The sequence below is a fragment of the Ostrinia nubilalis genome, chromosome 6 (genome assembly GCF_963855985.1).
Source record: "Ostrinia nubilalis chromosome 6, ilOstNubi1.1, whole genome shotgun sequence".
NCBI lineage: Eukaryota > Metazoa > Arthropoda > Insecta > Lepidoptera > Crambidae > Ostrinia > Ostrinia nubilalis.
The window spans coordinates 17,214,984-17,227,813 of record NC_087093.1 but is presented as its reverse complement, the minus strand read 5'-3'; the positions used below and the strand labels follow the sequence as shown (position 1 = coordinate 17,227,813).

The following is a 12,830-nucleotide window of genomic DNA, read 5'->3' as shown; positions in this document are numbered from 1 at the left end:
CGGACCGTACCACCATGAAGCTACCCGCTGTCACTTTGACAGCGAATCGACGTCACAATGACACTTGTCACTTGATTTTTAATTTCGTTTTGGTTTTCCGTGAAAGTTTTGTTGTGGGTGGACGTAGTTTTTGTAATTATTTAATTCTGTACAGTTTTATTATGAATATTATGTTATCTATTTGTGCGGTAGTGTTATAATTTATATTGAAATGTTTATTAAGTTAGGGGCGTCTTTATTGGAAGTTTGTAAAACTTATTTTTCGACAAACAAGTGGTTTACAAGATTTTAGGAGTTTGTGGCGGTGCCTTTTTGTATAGAATTTATAAGGGTAAATAACAGGTAAGAAAGTCTTTTACCTTCATAATAATGTTAACTACCTACCTACTATAATGTTATATAGTTCCTTTAAAATTGAGTGCTATGTAGTTAACAGAATGATTATGTGTACTTAACGTAATGTGTTGGGTAAATTGATGTCATTATTTACATAAGTTGTAATCGGTGATTACTCTGTTCACATAAACATTTTGTAAATATGGGGGTTAGAAAACTTTACTTTCTTTATTTTTATTATGTGAAAGACAGTGCAAAACCAATAAGTAGGTACACTCTGAAATTGAACTTTGTAATAAGTCCCTCTGATAAAAGTAAATAACTCATTGTTAAAAGAAGTCTTGAGCCTGATGGATTTAAATAGTCTGTCTACATAACAATTGTAAAGAAATCAAGTAGTTCATTATGTTCATACAAACATCATTTTAAAAATTGCATGTAATTGAATGTCTACCTAAAGTCCTGTCACAGTAAATATACTAAGTTCAAACACTAACTGGATGGATTGAGGATTATAATTTTTATTCTCTAATGAGTAAAAATACCAATTCAATATAAAATTAAGCATTCACTATGACCATTCCAGGTCGATGAGCACTAATTTACAGAAAACTTGCCCTAAAAATACATACCCTAATGCCATGGCCATGTGGCATCCTTAACCAGTCGTAATATTAGAGAAATTTTATTCTGCATATCTGAAAAAAATAATTAATTCCTTTAAAATATCACTAAAGCCATCTGCTAAAATGATAATGCAATTGCATTTTGATTAGTGATGGGCCGACTATGGTCTTTGCCGACTAACCGACTAGCCGACTAATCGGTTGTCAAATTGCCGATTAGTCGGCCGACTAGTCGGCAATGCCGATCATTCTAATACCTACTTGTCCAAAGAATAATATCTAGATTTCTCAAAGCAATAAGAATACCTAATTTTTCTAAAGAGATAAATATTAATTCTTGAGAAATTAGATTTCTTTAATTATGAGAAAAAATAAAAAGCAACATTACAATCACCTAACAGTACCTAAGGTAGATGTCATAATTTTCGACGGCGGAGGGGTCAGAGGAGGTGACAATATGATCCCCACCTGCTGGGCTAGGATGCGTGCCGTGATATTATTCTTACTTATCGACGTCAAAATGTATGGACAAATTGCGCTTATCGCGGCACGCATCCTAGGCCCACTGATTCCTCTCCACTCTCCACGGTGATGGTAAGAAGCTGGAGGCGTGGGGGTTCCCCCCGCCTACATAGCACGGACTAACACCACCGTCAGATAGGCAGGGCACGCTAATTGCTGGCACAGACTGTGATAGTTGATGGCTTTGTCCGGATTCCCATAGTTTTTCACACTAAGGCGATCGACGGAGCTCAGGGGTTATTTATGTGGGTATTCCTCATCCTTCCGATGAGGAGGCCCTTGGTCTACCTCATAATCATCTTGGTAATTATGAGTTTTATTTCATTCACATATTTAATTTTGTAATGCGCCGATTATAATCGGCAGATTTTGCCGAATAGTCGTCACTAGTCGGCCGACTACAAATGATGCCGAATAGTCGGCTTTCCCGACTAGTCGGCGACTAGTCGGCCCATCTCTAATTTTGATGTGATTATTATGATAATCATTCAACCTTGATTCTTTTAATTACCTACTTAAATTAATTATCTGCAAGAATTAAAAAGTTCTAGGTATTTTTTTCCATAGTGTTTTAATAATTTCATGAATGATTGGCTTAAACACAGCAGTGGGATGGAATTGTGCCTAAAGAGGATGGATGAATCATATCAGGTGTTTACATCTCCTTAGATAATAATTCTGACCTCTATTTAACCATGTGAGCTAGTGTGAAGATGAAACATCACATAAAAACTTATTTACATGTCAATACTCCATAACAATGGAAAATACGCAATAAGTATGAGAATAATGTTTTTGGTATTAGCAGGCCTGTTCATCTCCGCGAGTTTACATCGAAAACAAAACACGCACGATGGCCCACCTACAGGCAGTGGCGGGGCAAGATCTAAATTTGATGTGGGCAAGACAGATTTCGCGAGGCCTTGTTCTGTGGCGAACTGAATTATAAAAAAGTAATAATAAAAAAACAATGAACAGTGACAAGTTTTTATTCATAAAAATACAAATTAGATTAATATTAAAAAAAAATTTTTTTGAGGCGCGACACAGTGGATCGAAATGGCAATAAAGTGGACATAGGGATTTTTTCCGGAAAATCGAATTTTAAAAATTGCCAATCGATAGGCCTTTACTCACTCATCACGACATGTCATATCACATTTTTCTCTAAACCTGATAATTTAGCTTAAAAAAAATAATTTGTGTTTTTTTTGTATGAAACGAGACATAAAGTACTAATTTTCTCCGAAGACCTGCTAGATTGTGACTTGAAACAACCTAGGTCGGTATAACTGCTTTATTTACTAATATTCTAAGTTATTTCCAGCTGCTCCAAACCGCAACTTGGCCTGTTAAACGATTCCGAAAAAAAATTAAAATTGACTCTTCTTGTAATTCTATTTTAATACTTTTTTAAGAAAAAGCGTCTATTACGGTACTAGAAAGTGATTTTATCGTTAGGTGACATCGTTATCTATTCTCAGAATCTGTTAAACCCTTTCTTTCCTATCAGCACATGACTTCAAAACAACAATGAAGTTACACATACCTCGTAATTAACGTGTTTTGCGAATAAGCAGATAATGGTCAGGGGTGTGGGTAAAAAACAGATAAGGATTGTTTATTGGTCTTAAATTTAGTTAGGGCTGTGTAACGTCACCAATAAAATTCAACTTTAAATGCGGTTTTTAACATGTAATTACAATGGAAGCTATTGTGAATAATATAGATTTGTTCGTAGTCTTAAGAAATACGTTAAAACCTTTGATAGACAGTGAGGAACTTTATAATCACCTTTTGCAGAAAATGGTACATTTAACAGAAGAAAACAGTGTTAAGTTAAAAAAGTTATGCCGGAATTTTTGTACTAATCTTAATGGACGACGGACAAACAGTCATCTATCTCTTCCCCAATTTTTAAGAAGAAACAGTGATTGGCTTGAATCTCCAATTAACTGGGTCTGACGCGCTCACAATGTATGAAAATGTTTGTTTTTGAATGTTTCCCGCTAGGGGCGCTGTACAATCCGTCATACATTTAATGTTATTTTTTGACGCGCTCAATGTAAACTCACACTAGGCCCTCAGATCTTTTTAATGTAATGTATAGTAGCTGCGTTTATTTCTTCAGGAGAATAAGACTCACTTATACGCGCCACACAGCTTTATTTCTGTTTCGGAGTTAATTTATGTAACGGTTTCCTCGGGATAAAGGAAGTAGTCGAAGCATGTAGTGTAGAAGTGGCAGGTTTTCTTTAATTGCATTTATATTTGACTAACACCAATATTGTTGGGGCACCATGATTGTGTCAGAAGAAAATCTCTAAAGTTCGCGTCGTGGAAGGTGCGATTTATTTGATGTTGAGTGTAGTTGCCAGACCCAGTTAATTGGAGATTCAAGCCAATGACTGTTTCTTCTTAAAATTTGGGGAAGAGATAGATGACTGTTTGTCCATCTTCCATTAAGATTAGTACAAAAATTCCGGAAAAACTTTTTTAACTTAACACTGTTTTCTTCTGTTAAATGTACCATTTTCTGCAAAAGGTGAATATAAAGTTCCTCACTGTCTATCAAAGGTTTTAACGTATTTCTTAAGACTACGAACAAATCTATATTATTCACAATAGCTTCCATTGTAATTACATGTTAAAAACCGCATTTAAAGTTGAATTTTATTGGTGACGTTACACAGCCCGAACTAAATTTAAGACAAATAAACAATCCTTATCTGTTTTTACCGACACCCCTGACCATTATCCGTTTATTCTCAAAACACGTTAATTACGAGGTATGTGTAACTTCATTGTTGTTTTGAAGTCATGTGCTGATAGGAAAGAAAGGGTTTAACAGATTTTGAGAATAGATAACAATGTCACCTAACGATAAAATCACTTTCTAGTACCGTAATAGACTAAAAAGTACTAAAATAGAATTACAAGAAGAGTCAATTTTAAATTTTTTTCGGAATCGTTTAACAGGCCAAGTTGCGGTTTGGAGCAGCTGGAAATAGCTTAGAATATTAGTAAATAATGCAGTTATACCGACCTAGGTTGTTTCAAGTCACGATCTAGCAGGTCTTTGGAGAAAATTAGTACTTTATGTCTCGTTCCATACAAAAAAAACACAAATTATTTTTTTTAAGCTAAAGTATCAGGTTTAGAGAAAAATGTGATATGACATGTCGTGATGAGTGAGCAAAGGCCTATCGATTGGCAATTTTTAAAATTCGATTTTCCGGAAAAAAATCCCTATGTCCACTTTATTGCCATTTCGATCCACTGTGCGCGAGGCCCCTTGTACCGCGAGGCCGTAGGCGGTGGCCCACGTCGCCCACGCCTTACGCCGCCTCTGCCTACAGGATACTATTCGACAAGGCCTCACATACGAGCGAACATTGACTCACGCACGCGTATTCTTGTGTATGATGGAAGAAAATAAAGAAAATGGTGTACTAAATACTGTGCAGTATTTACTGCCTAAATAATAATAAAAACACAGAATGTACTTTTTTGAGTTGCCTCAAGACACTGAAAGGTAAATAAGTATTCATGATAATTCATGCTAAATCATGTATTTCCTCCGCCATTTTCCGCAGTTTGGCACCTCACGTCACATCATTTTACCGAAGTCAGCCCTATAGCTTCGGCGCAGTGCCGATCACTGACGTTTGACAACAAAATGGTGCTTGACTCTTAAGACAGGCTAAATTACACCATATTGTTAATGACATTGAGCATACATTTTTTTAAATACCTTCGCGAAGTAAAACTTCTGTACGTAGTACCAGGCCTGTTCATCTCCGCGAGTTCACATCGAAAACAAAACACGCACGATAGCCCACCTACAGGAGGCGATTCGACAAGGCGTCACATACGAGATACGAGCGAGCATTGACACACGCACGCGTACTCTTGTATTATGGAAAAAAATAAAAAAATACTGTGTAAAAAATACTGTGCAGTATTTAACTGCCTAAATAATAATAAAAACACACAATTAAGTTGCCTGAAGACACTGAGAGGCAAAATAAGTGGTTATTATTATTCATGATAATTCATGCAAATTCATGTATTTCTTCCGACATTTTCCGCGATTTGGCACTTCACGTCACACATTAGTTTGCCGAAGTTCGCCGAGCCAGCTATTGTCAATTATTATAGGTGTCAAACAGGATAGGGTATTTGCGCTGGTTTTCGTCCAACTATCGGAGTTGCCGACTTTGTGATCTTAAATACCCTTACATAAATGTATCATATTATTTTATGTCGTTCGAGTGCTCATAAAGGCAGTCAACTAAAGTCCATACTGCAACGCACACACAATCCGCACCGTAACGTAAACGCCTTTTGCCTCGCCGATGACAGCGCGAAGGGCAATGACAGCTCGCAAAACACTGACGTATATCAATGTCTCATGGACTTGGCGTAACTTTAAAATAAACTTACTCGGTACATTACGCACACACTTACACGCATTATAAATACATACACGATTTAAGAAAACAACATGGCCGCAATATAGGCAATCAGCTGACAGGTATTTGTGTGTGTGTGTGCGTGTAGTTGTCAGCTGATTGCCTATAAATATGTTGTTTTCTTAAATCTTGTATGTAGGCACCTACTCGGAACAAGTCAGGTAGTTAGTGACGTCACATGAAAATGTTGCCAGAATGAGTACTGACCAAACATTATCTATTTCTTTTTTTTATACATCACCAGGGGTAAGTTAGAAAGAGATAAACAGCTGTTTGTCATTAATTTGTCGAATTTTTGTATAGATCTATATTTCCTCTCCACTATTACCTCCATGTCACAAAAGGCGATACGTTTTTGATCCCTTTCCGAGTTGATTTGCCTTCTATATGACCTGAGCTATGCTTTAAAAAAATGACCCTTAGTCATCTAAGATTTAATTTTGTATGAAGAAGTTTAATAAACACTTAAAATTGTGTTTATAATGCTATCAATTAGACATACGTGCCAAAAACTTTTCCTGTCAGCACGTTTTTTTTCTAGCGCGATGATTTCTGCAATGTACCGGTGACCGGTGTATGGCCGCGCATTTACGTAATGTTTTGGAACTCACTACTTTTTAAATTACATTTTCATTTAGGTAGAACTGTTGCTTAGGCATTATAGATTGCAACAAAACTAGCGCGGGATGGCTACTGCCTTGTGTGAATACAATACTTTGTATTCAAATTTTACGCATGTGTTTATGGCAGCTCAGTGAAATGGACGAAAACCGAAGTTATATAGAAAACCAGCACAATGACCCTACTTTCAAAAATTAATATTGCGATTTTATAAATCACTTAAACAACTTTATATTAATTTGCGGTACGAAATACGCCGGGACAGCTCGTAAAACAAATTCATTATTTACATATTACTAATTTATCAACTTTGTTCATTGTTAGTTCATTAGTTGTTCGTGTTTCGTTTGGGTTAGACCAAGAGCCGAATGCAAAAAATAAATGTTACGTAATCTTTTTGATGTTTTAAATTCCAGCAGTCAAGTTATAAAAACAAATTTAAAACTGCCTTTAAATTAACCGACGTACAGAAAAAAGTTTTAATTGAAGCTACAAATATGTTTTCGACTATTACAGCCACAAATAAAAAAACAGGAAAGAACAACACAAAACGCATCAAATCTTTTGTTAATTTTCAAATATCTATCCAAGCAATCAAAATGTTGTACAAAGATCTCAAAGAAAACGGATTTCAGTATTTATTTACTCGAAGACTAAATCAAGACGCTCTTGAAAACTTTTGATGAAAACATAATAAGACTAAAAAACATCCCATCACACATACGTTCTGTAATACATAATATTGAAAACAGTGCGAAATATCGTCAATTGCAGTTTTCACATACTAAGGGCCCATAATGAAATTAGTGTAATGTTTGTTTATGTAATAAAATTTGGTTTGAAATACCTACTGAATTGAATTTTTATTTCTTAGGGGCCGTTCAAGTATTACGTAAGCAGATTTCTTACCATTTTTTACCCCCCCGCCTCCGTTGTCATCAAAAGTAAGCAAAGCACTTACCCCCTCCCCCTATGCTTACGTAAACATTTTTAGTTATAAATGTTTTTTATACAGTGTGAGTCACGTTAAAGTGTAGGTACATATAAAAATAGATGAAACTAGATATTTTTATCGACAAAAAAGAGGTCAAAATTTTTTGATATTTTTTTAAAAAAAATTATAGAATTTTTTTTCTTCCAATTACTTATTGTAAAGAAACGTAATTACTTTTAAACTAAGCGGTATATCCTGATAAAGTAAAAACAGTAATAATGCTAAATAACAGGCGATACTAAAAAAAAACATAAAATACACAAAAAAGGCAAACAAATAATAAAAAATGATCCTTTTTGATAAAAAAAAACTGCTTTTAAATTCGTGTTTTTTTGGTTATTTAATAAATTTCTCCAAAAAATGCCCCTATAACCGGTGGTTTTTATTACTTTGTATTATTCTCTATCGTATTACCTTCGTAAAACCAAAAATCGCATGTCTCTATCCCTATCACAACGTTTGCAATGATGAAATAACTAACGATGACGTAATCATCATCTAGACCCCCCCTACCCCCCATGTCATCCAAAATAAGCAAAACAGAGACCCCCCCACCCCCCCTTGGTGCTTACGTAATACTTGAACGGCCCCTTACTAGCTTTTTGGCTTCGCCCACATGAAATAAATTGTCACAGTTATGTGTGTTACAAAATATTTAGGTGCTAGCTCTTACACTATATAACTGGCGGCCGCATGTAGCTGCGCGTTGCCGCGAAGAGCAGTGAATGCAAGTGTGGTGCGCTAGATGGCGACACAGTAGCTTCTTGTAGCAGTCAGCCCTATGGCATCAAGACAGTACCGATCACTGACGTATGTCAACAAAACGGTGCTCGACTCTTAAGACAAGCTAAATTACACCATATTGTTGATGACATTGAGCATACATTTTTTTTGAATACCTTCGCGAAGAAAAACTTCTGTACGTAGTACTTATTATTATTCTGTGGTAGTACTTATTATTATTCTGTGGTATTAGCTACAATAGTATGAATAATTATTTTGTTTAGCAATTCAGCAATTATGAATACCTATCCTTAAAGAAAAATGTAAATTGCAATCTTTAAGTGTTCCAAGATATCTGTTCCTGTGGCATGTCATAAATGTTACCAATGTTAATGTCCTGCTGCCCATAGAAGTCTGCATTATAATTTTAAAATGCTATGACTGTTGACCTTTGATTCCAATAATTTTATAACATTATTTAATGTTTATTACTCACTTAATTATTATAATAATGACTAATGATAATTCAGCTAAGTTTGCAGACATATTGACCAAACAGATTCTAAAGGTACTTAGGTAATTTGTTTTAATCTTAATTGCATTGCCATCAATATATGGTCTGAGCATTCCACTTCTATAAAATAAACCATTTTTTAGGGCTCTTGAAAGGTTTTTTAATTAATCACTTCATTCCTTCTAGGTAAACAATCAAAATGGTGTCTCCTAAAGTGAAGAGTGGCCTCTTCATGGGCTTCGGCGCCACCATGGTGGTTATCGGAGCCGTCATGGTTGTGTACTGGCCCCCAATATTTATGTCACAGCTGCAAAGGGTAAGAATTTAATAAACCTTAATGATACAGTCACCTAATGTCCCCTATTTGAAAGGAAATGAATCATGTCTTGATTTGCTTCTCTATTTGGAACAAATGCAAACAAGTATGTGAATAACCAGTATTTTTAATAACACTGTCTGTAAGAAGGGAGAACAGGATATAAACATTAAAGATTTAAGGACTAAGCATACTAGCATCATGCTATGCAATGTGTAAATTGGAATGACATAAAAGCTCAAACACCCCCATTGATGTAATTGAGGGTATGTTGCTAACGCTTAGCGCTCATTGCGATGTGCGCAAGTATGATATTTGCGTAAAAAATATCTATGAATGTTCTAATTGATTCTACTCTCGATTTTTAATAAGCCAACGTCTTGCGTTTGTCTTCGCACGCGTAAATTCGCTTTGTCACAGAAAGTCATTATCACGCGAGTCTTCCTTTCCAAACACTTATCGAAATTCGTGAGAAATAATTGATCATACGTAGACAATCCTAAATAAAACTCCTATTTTACACCTTCAAGTTTCATTTTCGCGACAAAGGTGGAGTCCATGTCTGTCTCCAATGATTTAACAAATATTCGTTTAGTTCGGTTTAGTTTAAAAGTTACTTTCGTATAATAACAAGTATGGATGAAGGGTAGTTGGTACCTTTCTTTCAGTCAGTCTAGCTCCTCTAGACAAATGGCAAAATGTGACAGTTGTAATTTCAAAATCGCTTCAGGGAGCAAAGTAACTGCATACGAAAAAACGCCAGAGCAACGGGATTTCGGAATAACAGCTTACTGTCACGTTTTGCCACTTTTCTAGAGAGTTTTCTCCTCTGACCAGAATACCTCTTCCAGATGATGATCCTCTCAGAAGACTCGATGTCGTTCAGCATCTGGCGCGAGACGCCGATCCCGATGTTCCTGGAGTGTTTCCTCTTTAACATAACTAACGTGGACGACATACTGGCCGGGAAGAACGTGACTTTACAAGTCGCAGAGATGGGCCCGTATGTGTTTCGAGAGACGCATTTAAAGGTAAGAGAACTTTATCCACTTTAGGGACAATAAATCAACGGTGTCAGTCAGTGTCGGACTTCCGATTCGAGGGACGGTAGTTCCAACTCCGTCGTCCGCTGAACTATGTGAACCCTTTACTAACACAAGCAGGGTTCAACGAATTCTTAAAAAACTTCGACTTTTTTTTACCAAAAAGAGTTGCGAATATCAACATTTACATCTTCTTATCTCTATACAGGGTGTCCCAAAAACAATGGATAACCCTGTAACCATCGATAGGCCTCGCCATGGTCTCCCTAACGTCCAATTTTGACCCCAGTAAAAATATCACCGTTTTCAAGATTTTTAAGTTTTGGTGCATTTTTAGAAAATTGCCACCTGCGATTACTTTTTCTCATGGCATTTCTACAAATGAGGATACTTTTTAATCTAGTTTTTTTCCTTATCACGAGGGATAGTTGGGCTATCAAAAGAAAAGATTAAAGTTCAACAAACTAGTTTAAAAGTATGAAAATTTTAAGAAATTGCAGAGAAGAAGGAAAAATTAATTCATTGTCTTGCACTTTTGATCAGCCATCGTGTAAAAAAAATGTAGGAAGTCTATCGTGCCCATTACCTTAAAAACTTCCTTGGTTAATTGAGATTCTAAAAAGGTATCACAAGCCTATGTATTCTGTATTATTTTTATCTTATGGTTATTTGAATAGCAACTAGTATGAAAACTGCAAAAATGAGTTTTTCTCGTAATAGTTAAACTAGGACTGCATAGTGGCATTAAATACAAATGGATAATTTTTAGCGTAGGAATTTTAATAAAGCAACGTTTTATCATCATCATCATCATCATTTCAGCCATAGGACGTCCACTGCTGAACATAGGCCTGTACTCCAATGATTTTCATAATGACCGCTTGGTAGCGGCCTGCATCCAGCACCTTCCTGCTTACCTTTATGAGGTCGTCGGTCCACTTTGTAGGTGGACGTCCTACGATGCGCTTTCCGGTATGTAACCTCCACTTTAACCATGCTGCCTCAGTTCTGCAAACTACTGTGCCCTGCCCATTGCCACTTCAGCTTGCTGATCCGTCGAGCTATGTCAGCGACTTTAGTTCGTTTACGGATCTCCTAATTTCTGATATGATTTCGTCAAGAAACCCGAGCATAGCCCCTCCATAGCACACTGTCCAAAAAATCCACGTTTCCGAGCCGTGTATTATCACGGGTATCTGTCTATAGGCACATTTATAAGGTTTAAAACAAAAATTAAGTAATCACAAAAACGCAGAACGGACGGCCAATGGGGCAACAGGGTTCAAGTGGAGGCTACGTACCGGAAAGCGCATCGTAGGACGTCCACCTACAAAGTGGACCAACGACCTCATAAAGGTAAGCAGGAAGGTGCTGGATGCAGGCCGCTACCAAGCGGTCATTATGAAAAGCATTGGGGTACAGGCCTATGTTCAGCAGTGGACGTCCTATGGCTGAAAAGATGATGATGATGATGATAAAACGTTGCTTTATTAAAATTCCTACGCTAAAAATTATCCATTTGTATTTAATGCCACTATGCGGTCCTAGTTTAACTCTTACGAGAAAAACTCATTTTTGCAGTTTTCATACTAGTTGCTATTCAAGTAGCCATAAGATAAAAATAATACAGGATACATAGGCTTGTGATACCTTTTTAGAATCTCAATTAACCAAGAAAGTTTTTAAGGTAATGGGCACGATGGTCTTCCTACATTTTTTTTACACGATGGCTGATCAAAAGTGCAAGACAATGAATTAATTTTTCCTTCTTCTCTGCAATTTCTTAAAATTTTCATACTTTTAAACTAGTTTGTTGAACTTTAATCTTTTCTTTTGATAGCCCAACTATCCCTTGTGATAAGGAAAAAAACTAGATTAAAAAGTATCCTCATTTGTAGAAATGGCATGAGAAAAAGTAATCGCAGGTGGCAATTTTCTAAAAATGCACAAATACTTAAAAATCTTGAAAACGGTGATATTTTTACTGGGGTCAAAATTGGACGTTAGGGAGACCATGGCGAGGCCTATCGATGGTTACAGGGTTATCCATTGTTTTTGGGACACCCTGTATACAGTGTGAGTCACGTTAAAGTGTACATATGAAAATAGATGAAACTAGACCTATTTTTATCGACAAAAAAGAGGTCAAAATTTTTTTTTTATATTTTTTTTTATTTTTTATAGAATTTATTTTCTTCCAATTACTTATTGTAAAGAAAACGTAATAACTTTTAAACTAAGCGGTATATCCTGATAAAATAAAAACAGTAATAATTCTAAATAACAGGCGATACTAAAAAAATACATAAAATACACAAAAAAGGCCAACAAATAATAAAAAATGATACTTTTTGAAAAAAAAAAATGCTTTTAAATTCGTGTTTTTTTGGTTATTTGATAAATTTCTCCAAAAAATGCCCCTATAACCGGTGGTTTTTATTACTTTGTATTATTCTCTATCGTATTACCTTCGTAAAACCAAAAATCGCATGTCTCTATCCCTATCACAACGTTTGCAATGATCGTTTGAACTAAGCCTCTCCGGGCGCGCCATTCAACGCTTCGTTAACAATGAAACTGAAAATGGCTCTAGATTTGTAATTTTGATAAAGACAAGTTAGATTTCAAATAAAAACAAAAGATTTCGAAGTAAAATAAGC

The 12,830-nt window shown here is 35.8% G+C and overlaps 1 protein-coding gene across 1 annotated transcript in view; it reads left to right on the top strand.

The window, feature by feature from the left end:
- Window positions 1-114: 114 nt before the first annotated feature.
- Window positions 115-12,830, top strand: part of LOC135072726 (protein croquemort-like) — a 45,219-nt gene continuing 32,503 nt past the window's right edge. Inside the window, exons 1-3 of the mRNA XM_063966753.1 lie at window positions 115-342; window positions 8,998-9,127; window positions 9,979-10,158. Coding sequence (XP_063822823.1) covers window positions 9,011-9,127; window positions 9,979-10,158 — 297 coding nt within the window. The 5' untranslated portion in view covers window positions 115-342; window positions 8,998-9,010. The remainder of the gene's footprint in view (window positions 343-8,997; window positions 9,128-9,978; window positions 10,159-12,830) is intronic.